We start from the raw sequence: 15653 nt of genomic DNA, 5'->3' as shown, positions 1-15653 counted from the left end.
TACGATTCGGTGTGGTTCGTTAATTATTAATGTAGCAAAAGAATTTCATGCAAACCATTATTGAACCACCGTGGTGCAATGGTTAGCATGCCCGCCTTGCATACACAAGGTCGTGGGTTCGATTCCTGCTACGACCGAACACCAAAAAGTTTTTCAGCGGTGGATTATCCCACCTCAGTAATGCTGGTGACATTTCTGAGGGTTTCAAAGCTTCTCTAAGTGGTTTCACTAGAATGTGGAACGCCGTTCGGACTCGGCTATAAAAAGGAGGTCCCTTGTCATTGAGTTTAACATGGAATCGGGCAGCACTCAGTGATAAGAGAGAAGTTCACCACTGTGGTATCACAATGGACTGAAAAGTCTAAGTGAGCCTGATACATCGGGCTGCCACATAACCTAACCTAACCTAACCATTATTGAACTGATATAGAAAAATCCCCAAATTTATAAAAATTCTCCTCCAAATCCAAGGTGAGTTGGTATCTTTTCGTATAGAAAAGCACTTTTTCAAAGCGGTCTTAGTACCATTTCAACTCGAATATTTATTATCTCTGACAAGAGCCTTTTTCGCAGAGAGTGTACACTAATTCTTTCGGCCATATTTAATTGTTGTTGGCATTTTTTAATACAATTTTTAATATACCATTAAGACCATAATGTGTACATAATTTTTTCTTAGTATTCAAGATTTCGTCACAATTTTGTTTTTCAATTTTTTTTGGTTATCCAAGGAAAATGCTATCAAAATTTCTATAGAAACTGTTGTGGAAGTTATTTCGTATTCAGTCAAAAATTTCCAAAGATTTTATAAAAAATAATTGTTTCAATATATAAACTGATTATTAAATAATTTTTTGAAAAATTGATTTATATGGTTCTTTTAATTTATTTCGTTTTTGTTAAAATGTTTTTTCCAATTTTTTGTTTAATTTTTTTTTATCAAATCATTATTGACTCCCTTCCCACCTTGTAAATACAATAAAGTCCAAAAATCCATTTTATATAATATTTTTATGTATTTTCACCTTCACCCTCACCTTCAATCACCTTATCACAATGTAATTGGCTGCACTACTCTCTGTTACTATGTCCTGTGATTATGTACAACTTTATATGTATCTCCATAAAAAAAAAACGAAAATAAGAGCTTCCTTGACCCTAAGCCTATTCACTGCCCACTGTATCTGTATCTTTAAACTTAAGTTGTTTTCCCCCTAAAACTTTTGTTCAAATGCTGATGCAAATGTATCAGCGATGAAGACACTTTGAAAGCCACTCGTAATAGAATCACAATCATCATCATCACAACCACCACCAAATATCATCACTACAACCACTGTGAGTGTATGGGAGCACCAAACTGCAAAGGGGATCCCAAGGGCCAAGGCACTAGATGGAGAGCTTCATCGCACCAAAACATGGGGATAAGAGGATATTTTAGTGCATCCAGAACCATCACTTGAATTGAAATTCACACCACTTATTATTGATGTTTTGCCATAAAAAAAGAAAAAAATTATATATATATATATATTTTTTTTTAATATTGTACAAAATTGTGATATTTTGATTTTTGTTTTATACAAAAAATTTATGGTTTTTTGTTCAATCAGTGTCGTTTTTTGTTTTGTTTTGTTTGGAATTCTGAGTCGTCAGTGCCTTTATTTTTGGGTTTGGACCATGTCTCCTCTTCTTACCTCTTCTAGATCGATAATGATATTTTACTACGTCGCTCCTCATCGCTTCGCCAGGGCTTGCCCAGTGTGGGCATTAATACGGGTAGAAGAAAATCTTCATTGGAAGAGATAGGCATAAGTCATTTCACCACATTAATGCAGGCCACCAATCATACGAATCCCATAAAGATAGCTTTGAACGGCAGCATAGGTTTGGAGGTAAGTAGGAGTAGGAGTATGAGGTTTTTCCCAAAGCTCCTTGCTCTTCAATCATGTTCGATGTTTGTGGCGGCATATTAATATAAACTTCCATACTCTCATATTTACACTTAATTGTCTTTGTGTCTTTTCCATTCCTCAAAAGAATCGCATTTCGTTACAGGTAACACCACCCGAAGAGCCTACACCTATTTTGGGTGTACCCTGTGTTGTCCCTGGTGGTCAGGGTGGTGGCATTAATCCCTCAACCTTGGGCGGTGGTGGTGGTGGAGGTTCCACGTTGAATATCAATACAGCTGACTTGGCTGCCAGTTCCAATTCGAATAGCCCCCTGCAAGTACCCCAGGATCAATCACAAGGTTCTGCTGTGCAATCACCGCAACATCTACAGGGCACAATTGTATGATACAACCTTATGTGGGGTCGCAGACTCCGCTCTTCAATATCGAAGAAAAACAAATGGATTTAATATCGAGCCAAATAAGTATCTGCGACCTGCGGTTCCGATACATGGAGATTGTATATTAAGTATATATATATATGTAGAAATATATTTCAAAATCAACGATATGTTTTTGTTAAAAAAAAGAATTCATACACACAGTACTCACACACCCACTCTAATACTTGAATTTGTTTTTGTATTAGTAGTTGGTTTAATTTCTGTTTGTTTCAAATTGTTAATAGAATTAGCTGTACACAAACGAAATGGAACATAAATTATGTTCTTATAAAAATAATTTATTATTGCATATTTAATTATTTCCTTACACAAGAGAGAACATAAAAATCAAATTGTTCCTATAATTACATTATTATTATTATTATTATTTTTTTTTTTTGTTAGGCAGGTCTTGGGTGGTAAGTTGTTATTTAAAAGAGAAAAGTAAAAACAGATTAAAGTTTGAATGTTTTAATAATTATTTAAATAATTTTGAAATCGATACATTGATGATAGATTTATGACTGAACAATTGAATAATTAATGGATGATCAATTGATGACTGCTGAATGATTGATTGTTAAAATTTCCAAAATTTTGTGCAAATTTTATTTCTATTCAAAATTTTTATTTCTACAGAAAATTTTTTCAAAATTTTATTTCTATAGAAAATTTTGTCAAAATTTGATTTTTATAGAAAATTTTGTCAAAATTTGTTTTATATAGAAAATTTTGTCAAAATTTTATTTCTATAGAAAATTTTGTCAAAATTTTATTTCTGTAGAAAATTTTGTCAAAATTTTATTTCTGTAGAAAATTTTGTCAAAATTTTATTTTTATTTGGTCAAAATTTTATTTTTATAGAAAATTTTGTCAAAAATTTATTTCTAAGAAAATTTTGTCAAAATTTTATTTCTATAGAAAATTTTGTCACAATTTTATTTTTATAGAAGATTTTCTATAAAAAATTTTGTCACAATTTTATTTCTATAGAAAATTTTGTCAAAATTTTATTTTTATAGAACATTTTGTTAAACTTTTATTTCTATAGAAAATTTTGTCAGAATATTATTTCTTTAGAAAATTGTGTAAAAAATTTATTTCTATAGAAAATTTTGTCAAAATTTTATTTCTATAGAAAATTTTCTCAAAATTTTATTTTTATAGATAATTTTGTAAAAATTTTATTTCTATAGAAAATTTTATAAAAATTTAATTTTTGTAGAAGATTTTATTAAAATTTTGCCAAAATTTTATTTCTATAGAAAATTTTGTCAAAATTTTATTTTTATAGAAGATTTTCTATAAAAAATTTTGTCAAAATTTTATTTCTATAGAAAATTTTATCAAAATTTTATTTCAATAGAAAATTCTGTCAAAATTTTATTTCTATAGCAAATTTTTTCAAAATTTTGTTTTTATTTGGTTAAAATGTTATTTCTTTAGAAACTTTTGTCAAAATTTTATTTTTATAGAAGATTTTCTATAAAAAAATTTTGTCAAAATTTTATTTCAATAGAAAATTATGTCAAAATTTTATTGCTATAGCAAATTTTGTCGAAATTTTGTTTTTATTTGGTCAAAATTTTATTTCTATAGAAAATTTGGTCAACATTTTATTTCTATAGAAAATTTTGTCATAATTTTATTTCTATAGAAAATTTTGTCAACATTTTATTCTATACAAAATTTTGACAAAATTTTATTTCTATGGAAAATTTTGCCACTATTTTATTTTTATAGAAAATTTTGTCAAAATTTTATTTCTATAGAAAATTTTTGTCAAAATTTTAGTTTAATAGAAGATTTTGTTAAAATTGTACTTCTATAGAATATTTGGTCAAAATGTTATTTCTATAGAAAATTTTGTCAAAATTTTATTTCTATAGAAATTTTTACAAAATTTTATTTCTATAGAAAATTTTGTCATAATTTTATTTCTATAGAAAATTTTGTCGAAATTTTGTTTCTATAGAAAATTTTGTTAAAATTTTATTTCTATAGAAAATTGTATCAAAATTTTATTTTTATAGAAGATTTTGTTAAAATTTTACTTCTATAGAAAATTATGTCAAAATTTTATTTCTATAGAAAATTATATCAAAATTTTATTTCTACAGAAAATTTTGTCAAAATTTTATTTCTATAGAAAATTTTGTCAAAGTTTTATTTTTATTTGGTCAAAATTTTATTTTTATTTGGTCAAAATTTTATTTCTATAGAAAATTATGTAAAAATTTTATTTCTATAAAATATTTTGTCAAAATGTTATTTCTATAGAAAATTTTGTCAAAATGTTATTTTTATAGAAAATGTTGTCAAAATTTTATTTCGGTAGAAAACTTTGTTTAAATTTTAGTTAATTGGAAAATTTCGCCCAAATTTCATTTTTATAGAAAATTTTGCCCAAATTTCATTTTTATAGAAAATTTTGTCAAAATTTCATTTCTTTAGGAAATTTTGCCAAAATTTCATTTCTATAGAAAATTTAGCGAAACTTTTATTTCTATAGAAAATTAGGCAAAATTTTATTTCTATAGAAAATTTTGTCAAACTTTTACTTCTATGGAAAATTTTGTCAAAATTTTATTTCTATAGAAAATTTTGACAAAATTTTATTTCTATGGAAAGTTTTGTCAAAATTTTATTTTTATTTGGTCAAAATTTTATTTCTATAAAAAATTTTATCAAAATTTGATTACTATAGAAAATTTTGTCAAAATTTTATTTTTATAGAAGATTCTGGTAAAATTTTACTTCTATAGAAAATTTTGTCAAAATTTTATTTCTATAGAAAATTATATCAAAATTTTATTTCTACAAAAAATTTTGTCAAAATTTTATTTCTATAGAAAATTTTGTTAAAGTTTTATTTTTATTTGGTCAAAATTTTATTTTTATTTGGTCAAAATTTTATTTCTATAGAAAATTATGTAAAAATGTTATTTCTATAAAATATTTTGTCAAAATGTTATTTCTAAAGAAAATTTTGTCAAAATGTTATTTCTATAGAAAATGTTGTCAAAATTTTATTTCGGTAGAAAACTTTGTTTAAATTTTAGTTAATTGGAAAATTTCGCCCAAATTTCATTTTTATAGAAAATTTTGCCCAAATTTCATTTTTATAGAAAATTTTGTCAAAATTTCATTTCTTTAGGAAATTTTGCCAAAATTTCATTTCTATAGAAAATTTAGCGAAACTTTTATTTCTATAGAAAATTAGGCAAAATTTTATTTCTATAAAAAATTTTGTCAAACTTTTACTTCTATGGAAAATTTTGTCAAAATTTTATTTCTATAGAAAATTTTGACAAAATTTTATTTCTATGGAAAATTTTGTCAAAATTTTATTTTTATTTGGTCAAAATTTTATTTCTATAGAAAATTTTATCAAAATTTGATTTCTATAGAAAATTTTGTCAAAATTTTATTTTTATAGAAGATTCTGGTAAAATTTTACTTCTATAGAAAATTTTGTCAAAATTTTATTTCCATAGAAAATTTTGTCAAAATTTTATTTCTATAGAAAATTATGTCAAAATTTTAATTCTATAGAAAATTTTGTCAAAATTTTATTTCTATAGAAAATTTTGTCACAGTACTATTTTTTTTTTGTCAAAATTTTATTTCTATAGAAAATGTTGTCAAAATTTTATTTCTATAAAAAATTTTATTTCTATAGATTTTTGTCAAGATTTTATTTCTATAGAAAAATTTGTAAAAATTGTATATCTGTACAAAACTTTGTTTAGATTCTAGTATACTACAAAACTTTGTTTAAATTTTAGATCAGTAGAAAATTTTGTCAAAATTTCGTTTCTATAGAAAAAGTTGTCAAAATATAATTTCTATAGAAATTTAGGCAAAATTTTATTTGTATAGAAAGTGATGGCAAAATATTATTCCTATTAACATTTTTACAAAATTTTCTTCGTATTGATGATCAATTTAGCATTGGTTGATAATATTTTCATATTCCGTGTTTGACAGATTTATGAGTGTTTGATGAGTAAGTGAGCATTATTTGATTGACGACTGTTAACTGATTGGTTTGTGATTTATGATTGATTAATAACCGATTGATGATTGATTTATGATTGCTTGATCATTAGTTGAGTAATCATTACATTATTGATTAATGATTGTTTGACTTATTGATGATCTACTGATGACTGATTAATGGTTATTGATAATGGCAATTGATGATTGATTTTTTGATCATTAGTTTATTGATCGTTACATGATTGATGACTTTTAGGATGATTGATGGTTGATTTATGCTTGTCTGATAATTAATTCATTATATATGTATATTGATTTGCGATTTTTTGTTTATAAGTTGATTGAGGATTAAGTGATCAGTATTTTATTGACGATTGATTAATAATTGGTGGCCGAATAATTTATGCATTGATTGATAATCAATTAATTACTGATTGATGATTGATTTATGATTATTTCATCATGAGTTGATTGAGCATTATTTGTTTTATGATTGATGACTTATTGATGATTCATTGACAACTGATTGATGGATGTATAATGATTTGTGGTTGATTGATGCTAGCTTTAAAATTTGTTAGATCATTACTTGATTGATGACTGTTTTATGATTGATTGAATTGTGGATTAGTGATTGATTTATAATTTATGATTGTTTGATCATTAGTTGATTGATAATTACGTTCAATTGATATTTTATTGATGAACGATTTGTTAATATTCTATCAACCATCAGTGAGTTGATTGATGGTTGATAGAAAATTATTTGATTGATAGATCATCATTTGATTGATGACTTTTTTATGATTGAGGGAATTGTGTATTATATGATTGTTTGATCATTAGTTGATTGAAGATTACCTTCAATTGATGTTTTATTGTTGACAGATTTGTTAAGTTCTATCAACCATCAGTCAGTTGATTGATGGTTGATAGAACATTATTTAATTGATGATTGATAGATCATTATTTGATTGATGACTGTTTTATGATTGGGGGAATTGTGGATTAATGATTGATTTATAATTTATGATTTTTTGATCATTATTTGATTGATGAATGTTTGATGATTTATTGATGATAAATTGACCACTGACTGATGATCAATTAATGACTGATTACTCATGAATTGATGGCTGATTTATGTTTGATTGATTGATGTATCGTTTTTGGTTTTTTTCATGATGACTGTGTTATGATTGACAGAATCGTTGATTAATAACCCAGCCAACAAATTTGGAAATTCTTCCTATGCCATAATTTTTAATCTACATCCAAAAATGCTCTTCTAGCGATGGACTTAATTTTCACTTCATAAGAGGTTCTTTTGGCGTAATATATAAAAATCGAATGTTTACTGCAAAAACCATGTACATATTTTGCAGTAAATTAAAATTTTTTGAAATTTACCAGGAATAAATCCCAGAAAGGCAAAACAAAATAATGGATATTTGAAAAATGTCCCTATCAATTTCTCGGCTGACGAGGAACATAAGTAGCATATGGTTCAATGCAAGTTTCGACCAAACATCAAAGCTTTTTACAGCAGTAATGCTGGTGACATTGCTGAGAGTTTCAAAGCTTATCTATGAGGTTTCACCGTAATGTGAAACGCCGTTCGAACCCGCCTATAAAAAGGAGGTCCCTTTTCATTGACCTAAACTTGGAATCGGGCAGCAGTCAGTGATAGGTTAGGTTTAAATGGCAGCCTGTTATTTCTTGCAGGCTCACTTGGACAATTCAGCATGGACTGAATAGTCTAAGTGAGCCTGATATAACGGGCAGCCACTACACCTAACCTTACGTATATTGGTCCACAATTAGTAATAGGTAAACTTTGAAAATTATTGGCCTCTACCTTAATCGATGTTTAAATATCTATATTCTTCTTATCGATTCTATTGTCTAATGGTTCTAATTCGTTCACAATATAGTGAATCGCCAATTTTTCCAAGTTCAATCTGACAATACCCCCAAGTTTTGTATGAAATGTTCGAAATAGTATTCAGTTCTAAAAGAAAACATGCCTATTATTATTTAATTATTTTTAAAATATTTAATTTATTTTCCATACACAATTCAATATCTGTTATGTACATAAATTACACTCATAATTAAAAATGAATAAAAACAAACTCGCATTTTCAAATTAAAACACCTAGTTTTTAAAACTTTATATGAAAATGTAATGGTCAATTTTAAAATGAATTATACATAAAATTCGAAGAACCCTAAACATATTCACATATAAACTTTCTCATCATACATATGATAGAAGAGAAACAAATCGAATCTTATATTTTTTTTCAAATAAACTGATACAAATAGATACGAAAACATAAATGCAAGAGTGTTTTGGGAACAAAGACAAATGTAGTTAAACAAAAAGAAAAAAAAAACGACAAATATTATAAACCTTACGAGAAAAACAAAACCAAAGAAATTTCAATACAAAAGAAAAAACCATCACAAAAATTATGTTGCAAAACTAGGCCTAAAATTAATAATAGTTGATAACAAAAAAAGAGATCATAAGAGGGGAAAACCCAATAGCACTAGAAACAACCTAATGTAGATAATAAATAAAAAAATAAAGTGTCTATTTTTTTTTCATACGAATTCATGAACAAAAAAAAAATTAAACAAATATTTTTTTTCAAACAAATTTTATTTCAGTTTTTGTTTTTGTAAATAGCCTTAAATATATATATATTTGGATAAAAATATGATAAATATGCTACGATTTTGGTAAAGAAATTGTAGTTTTTGAAGTCTGTGGAAACGCTGAACAAAATTTGAGAAAATATTTAGCTAAAACATATTCTAGGCAATTTTTAGTAGCTTCTTAATAAATATTTTTAAAAAATTTTAATTTTGTTGTTTTGTTTTTCAGTCTTCAGTCTGTGTACCTTGCATCGTAGATGATACCATAAGTTCTTAAATTATTAATTTAATTATTGTAACTCGAATTTGGGAAACCGATTTGTGATGTGTACTTATTTATTTTAAGGAATTTTATTTTTAATATACCCTCCACCATAGGATGGGGGGTATATTAACTTTGTCATTCCGTTTGTAACGCATCGCAATATTTCTCTACGACCCCATAAAGTATATATATTCTGGGTCGTGGTGAAATTCTGAGTCGATCTAAGCATGTCCGCCAGTCCCTCTGTTGAAACCACGCTATCTTCCGAACGAAACAAGCTATCGACTTGAAACTTGACACAAGTAGTTGTTATTGATGTAGGTCGTATGGTATTGAAAATGGGCCATATCGGACCACTTCTACGTATAGCCCCCATATAAACCGACGCTCAGATTTGGCTTACGGAGCCTCTTCGAGGAGCAAAATTCATCCGATCCGCCTGAAATTTGGTACATGGTTTTTGTATATAGTCTTTCACAACCATGCAAAAATTGGTCCAAAACGGTCCATAATTATATATAGCCCCCATATAACCCGATCCCCAGATTTGGCTTGCGGAGCCTCTAAGAGAAGCAAATTTTGTCCGATCCGGCTGAAATTTGGTACATGGTGTAAGTATATGGTCTCTAACAACTGTGCAAAAATTGGTCGACATCGGTCCATAATTATATATAGCCCCCATATAAACCGATCCCCAGATTTGGCTTGCGGTGCCTCTAAGAGAAGCAAATTTCATCCGATGCGGCTGAAATTTGGTACATGGTATAAGTATATGGTCCCTAAGAACCATGCAAGAATTGGTCCATATCGGTCTATAATTATATATAGCCCCCATATAAACCGATCCCCAGATTTGTCCTCCGCAGCCTCTTGCAGGAACAAAACTCATCTGATCCAGTTAAAATTTGGTACGTGGTGTTAGTATATGATCCGTAATAACCATGCAAGAATTGGTCCATATCGGTCTATAAATATATATAGCCCCCATATAAACCGATCCCCAGAATTGTCTTCCGGAGCCTCTTGCAGGAACTAAATTCATCTGATCCGGTTGAAATTTGGTACGTGATGTTAGTATATGATCCCTAACAACCATGCAAGAATTGGTCCATATCGGTCCATAACTATATATAGCTCCCATATAAACCGATCCCCAGATTTGTCCTCCGGAGCCTTTTGAAGGAGCAAAATTCATCCGATCCGGTTGAAAATTGGTACGTGGTGTTATTATATGGTCTCTAAGAACCATGCAAAAATTTGTCCATATTGGTCCATAATTATATACAGCACCCATATAAACTGTTCCCCAGATTAGATCTCCGGAGCCTCTTGGAGAAGCAAAATTCATCCGATCCGGTTGAAATTTGGAACGTGGTGTTAGTATATGACCGCTAATAACCATGCCAAAATTGGTCCATATCGGTCTATAGTTATATATAGCCGATCCCCAATCACACAAAAATTGGTCCATATTGGTCCATATTGGAGTCAACAATAATGTACCAAAATTTTATTTCTATAGAAAATTTTTTCAAAATTTTGTCAAAATTTTTTTTCTATAGGAAGTTTTCTCAAAATTTTATTTCTATAGAAAATTTTATCAAAATTTTTGTTCTATAGAAAATTTTGTCAAAATTTTATTTCTATAGAAAATTTTTTCAAAATCTTATTTCTATAAAAAATTTTGTCAAAATTTTATTTGTACAGAAAATGTTGTCAAAATTTTATTTCTATAGAAACTTTTGTCAAAATTTTATTTCCATAAAAAATTTTGTCAAACTTAATATTATACGTATTTAATCGGCCTTTTTTAGTTTAATATATACCACGTATGGACTACCTTGCAATTTAGTAGACGGTATTAGGAAGTTTTACGATACCTTGCCATCGGTAAGTGTTACCGCAACCCAAGTAATTCGATTGTGGATGACAGTCTTCAATAGAAGATTCTACGAACTCCATGGTGGAGGGTACATAAGCTTCGGCCTGGCCAAACTTACAGCCGCGTCTACTTGTTTAATTCTGAGGCCTATACAGAAAAAAAATTCACAAAAATGTTTTCAATTAGAGTCTTAGTTGAGTTTTAAAAGATATTCAATTAATCGATTCAACAATTTTTTTAATTGAAACAAAAATCAATCACAAATATTAATTGTATCAATTAATTTTTTAATTGGATCAATTAGTTGTTTAATTGACTATCAATTAATTTTTAAATGATACTATCATTTCTGGGATTGAAGAAATTTCAATTAAAAAATCAATTGGATCAATTAATTTCGTGATTGAATCACAAGAAAAAATTGTGTGTGTGTGTGTGTGGTTGTGTGGACCACTGGGTCTTTGTATTATATATAATGAAAAAATAAATAAATGAATTATTTAAAACGGTGGACCTCGCCCAGAAAAACGCGCTTCGAAGAAATCGAAGAACTCATTGTGATCCACCTGGAGAAGTACATTAATTTTATATGGAACCAAATTTCGTATATTTCTCTATGGCCCTCTTATAATATCACATTCCAAGATTCAGGTAAATCAAAGAAAAAGTACTATTTATATGGGATCAAGAAAAAAATCATTAAATCGGTCTATATGACTCCGAAGTAGAACTACACTAAAAAAAATTTTTTTCTGATTCAATCTCGAAATTAATTAATTGAAATGTCTTCAATCACAGAAATGATAGTATCAATTAAAAAATTAATTGAAAGTCATTAAAAAAAGTAATTGAAAGTCATTAAAAAAAGTAATTGAAAGTCAATTAAAAAATTAATTGATACTATTAATTTTTGAGATTGATTTTTGTTTAAATTAAAAAATTTGTTGAATCAATTAAATTGGATATTTTTTAAAACTCAATTAAAATTTTAAATTGAAAAATTTTCATGATTTTTTTTTTCTGTGTACATTGGATAAAATTGTGGCTGCTCAGGAAGTTCGATCAAACTTTGGACCAATATAAAACCTATTTAGAACATTTTTTGAAGGCCTTTGTTCGTTATGGATTTTAGACAAATCGCACACTCAAAAAAAGTTTACTTGGATCCAAAGATTTTGACCTTCTTTTAAGGATTTTGGTATTGATTCCGAGCCAAAGATGCTAGTTCTTTAAAATAAAAAAAAGTTTGCGACCTATCTGGCTTTAAATCAAGCATCTATAAAATTAATATTAGGATACAAATCGAATCGAATTATCGAATTTTCATTCTATTTTGCCGGTATATTAATAAAGCTAATCACGTACAAACAAATGCCAGTTTAAAAATCCAAATTATAACCGATACTTCGAAGTAAAAAATATTTTCTTAATTCCAAAAAAAAAAACTTTAAACCAAAGATGCTAAATCCTTGAAATAACTCTTAGCCTATATTTGAGAGGTTTTTATCATAAATCTAAAGATTCAATATTTCAGTTAGTTTAAGGATGATTTCCTTAAATCAAAAATGTGTTTCTTTCTTTTCCTCAGTTTAAAGACATGCCACTTTAACAAAGGGACGCAAATTTTCAAAATGTGTGTCCTAAATTTAATGAAACAAAATTTTTGAAGCAAAGATTATAAACTTTCGTTTAATTAAAATTTCATTATTTTAAAGAAATTCGTCGTTAATGGTGTGTAAATTGCGCATCCTAAAATTGAGGTTGCGTAATCTTTAACATTACGTGCACATTACAAATCTCAAGAAATAAATTTGGGAAATCGGTTGATATGAATACTATGACGTGCAATACCCAGCAAAAAAATTTGGAAGTAAAGGGTGATTTGTTAAGAGCTTGATAACTTTTTAAAAAAAAAAAACGCATAAAATTTGCAAAATCTCATCGGTTCTTTATTTGAAACGTTAGATTGGTCCATGACATTTACTTTTTGAAGATAATTTCATTTAAATGTTGACCGCGGCTGCGTCTTAGGTGGTCCATTCGGAAAGTCCAATTTTGGGCAACTTTTTCGAGCATTTCGGCCGGAATAGCCCGAATTTCTTCGGAAATGTTGTCTTCCAAAGCTGGAATAGTTGCTGGCTTATTTCTGTAGACTTTAGACTTGACGTAGCCCCACAAAAAATAGTCTAAAGGCGTCAAATCGCATGATCTTGGTGGCCAACTTACCGGTCCATTTCTTGAGATGAATTGTTCTCCGAAGTTTTCCCTCAAAATGGCCATAGAATCGCGAGCTGTGTGGCATGTAGCGCCATCTTGTTGAAACCACATGTCAACCAAGTTCAGTTCTTCCATTTTTGGCAACAAAAAGTTTGTTAGCATCGAACGATAGCGATCGCCATTCACCGTAACGTTGCGTCCAACAGCATCTTTGAAAAAATACGGTCCAATGATTCCACCAGCGTACAAACCACACCAAACAGTGCATTTTTCGGGATGCATGGGCAGTTCTTGAACGGCTTCTGGTTGCTCTTCACTCCAAATGCGGCAATTTTGCTTATTTACGTAGCCATTCAACCAGAAATGAGCCTCATCGCTGAACAAAATTTGTCGATAAAAAAGCGGATTTTCTGCCACTGATTTTGGTAATAAAATTCAATGATTTGCAAGCGTTGCTCGTTAGTAAGTCTATTCATGATGAAATGTCAAAGCATACTGAGCATCTTTCTCTTTGACACCATGTCTGAAATCCCACGTGATCTGTCAAATACTAATGCATGAAAATCCTAACCTCAAAAGAATCACCCTTTACTTCCAAAAACACAACTCTCAAATCACTTCCAAAAATGTCCTTCCAAAGATGTTCTTTATTGTAACTACTCAGGAAGTCCTTTTACTTCAATTTTGTATAACTCCCTATTTTTCATATTTTTAAAGAGCAATTTAAAAAAAAATTATTTCAAATAGGGTAAAAACAGAGTAAGGATTAATAAAATCGTACAAATTAATTAAATTTTGTCGAAAAAAAAATGCTAAATTCATTCTAGAAAAGTTGCAAAATTTTGAAAATAGTTGAAGTCAAGCGTTTCAGACAAGCCTTAGAATGCATTAAAAATCATAAAAAAAAATAAAATTATGTATTTATCAAAATATCGCCAAATTTTTTAATTCACGTCCAAAACACTGAATTCGGATCACACCTAAATAGCTGATGCATATTCTGTGCAAAGGCTGTTGAAATGGTGGTCATCCCTCCTATGGCAAGGCCATGTTAAATTCATCGCTTCTGCGACAATTTTGCATCACTTCCGGATGCAAAAAGAACATTTTCACTACTTTTTGGCGACGCTTTTTTATGCTGTGTATATACCGTTGTGCCACTTTTGAGGCAAGTTAGTCACTTTTTTCAAGTGGTGATAGTTTTATGTACTGTATACTGTTTGTACTCTAATATTTTCAACTACCTCCTAAAAGTATGCAAAGAAAATGGTCTATAGTAGATAAACCGATTAATCTTGTGAAAATTACATTTCAATGAATTATTTTCAACTAACGGCCATTGTCTTGTAGCCCTGTTAGGCTTTAACTGTCAGTTTACAGAAAGTAAATTGCAAATATCTTCTCTCCTGTAAAATTTAACTGAAAAAAATTTCAGTAGTAGTTCTTAACTGACATATGGAATATATAGGTAAGATGACAGATATGTCCATAGTACGGTTTAAATGTTCGTTAGTTAACGTAGCGCTAACTGAGCTTCATGAATATGGGGGCTATTAAGATAAAATTATTGTTAGGTTTGTTAAGATCTAAATTGAAACAAAGATAGTTCGCAACTTCGTATAAATATATACGGGTTCCAATTTAAATATTTTTTTAATGAAAACTGGCATATTTTTTTAAATGCATGTGCCACCTTCTATGGATTTTTAGATAGATTTTTTATATATATTTCCCATAACCGATAACTTCATCATGTTGTAGCATATTTATAATATTTTACCCGTTATGTTTTCTAAATTTTAAATAAGAAAAAAATTAAAATAAGTATAGCCTAGTATTAGATTTAAATACACAAAGAAAACTTATATAAATAAATTATATTTTGAAAGAAAAAAAACAAAACTGAACAAACGCTTTGGTAAACAATAAATGCTTTACAAACACAAATTACTTGAAAACAAAAGAAATAGTTTAACCAAAAGATGGCTCCTGATTTCTTTTGTTAAACAAACCTGTCTTTTCTTTCTCCATAAAATAAAAAAAAAAAACAATAAATAAATATTCTTTAATATTGTATAAATTTTTTTATTTTAATGTTCATAATAAATGCTTTTTTTCGTTTTTTGTTTTCTTTAGGGGAAGGTACTGACTGCCAGTCCTACTGTTCCTTTTATATTTTCTATAAATTTATTTACACAAAATAAATAAAAGATTTTTCTTAACTCTTTATTTTTTGGTGAAAAAACGAATTCATTTTCCATTCACTGTTATCTACAGCCTTGCTTT

At 28.3% G+C, this 15653-nt stretch overlaps 1 protein-coding gene across 6 annotated transcripts in view; it reads left to right on the top strand.

The window, feature by feature from the left end:
- The window catches only part of SLO2 (slowpoke 2), a 744153-nt gene extending 741451 nt beyond the window's left edge, over positions 1-2702 (top strand). For 4 of the 6 annotated variants that reach the window (XM_075310161.1, XM_075310160.1, XM_075310159.1 and 1 more), the window contains 2 exons: positions 1707-1895; positions 2041-2702. In XM_075310161.1, the coding sequence (XP_075166276.1) occupies positions 1707-1895; positions 2041-2301 (450 nt within the window). In that variant the 3' untranslated portion in view covers positions 2302-2702. The remainder of the gene's footprint in view (positions 1-1706; positions 1896-2040) is intronic. The other 2 variants (XM_075310162.1, XM_075310164.1) reach the window with 1 other exon arrangement.
- Positions 2703-15653: the final 12951 nt, after the last annotated feature.

This window comes from Haematobia irritans, chromosome 5 (genome assembly GCF_050003625.1).
Source record: "Haematobia irritans isolate KBUSLIRL chromosome 5, ASM5000362v1, whole genome shotgun sequence".
Classification (NCBI taxonomy): domain Eukaryota; kingdom Metazoa; phylum Arthropoda; class Insecta; order Diptera; family Muscidae; genus Haematobia; species Haematobia irritans.
The sequence above is the reverse complement of the archived record's forward strand: the minus strand, read 5'-3'. Positions and strand labels throughout refer to the sequence as shown.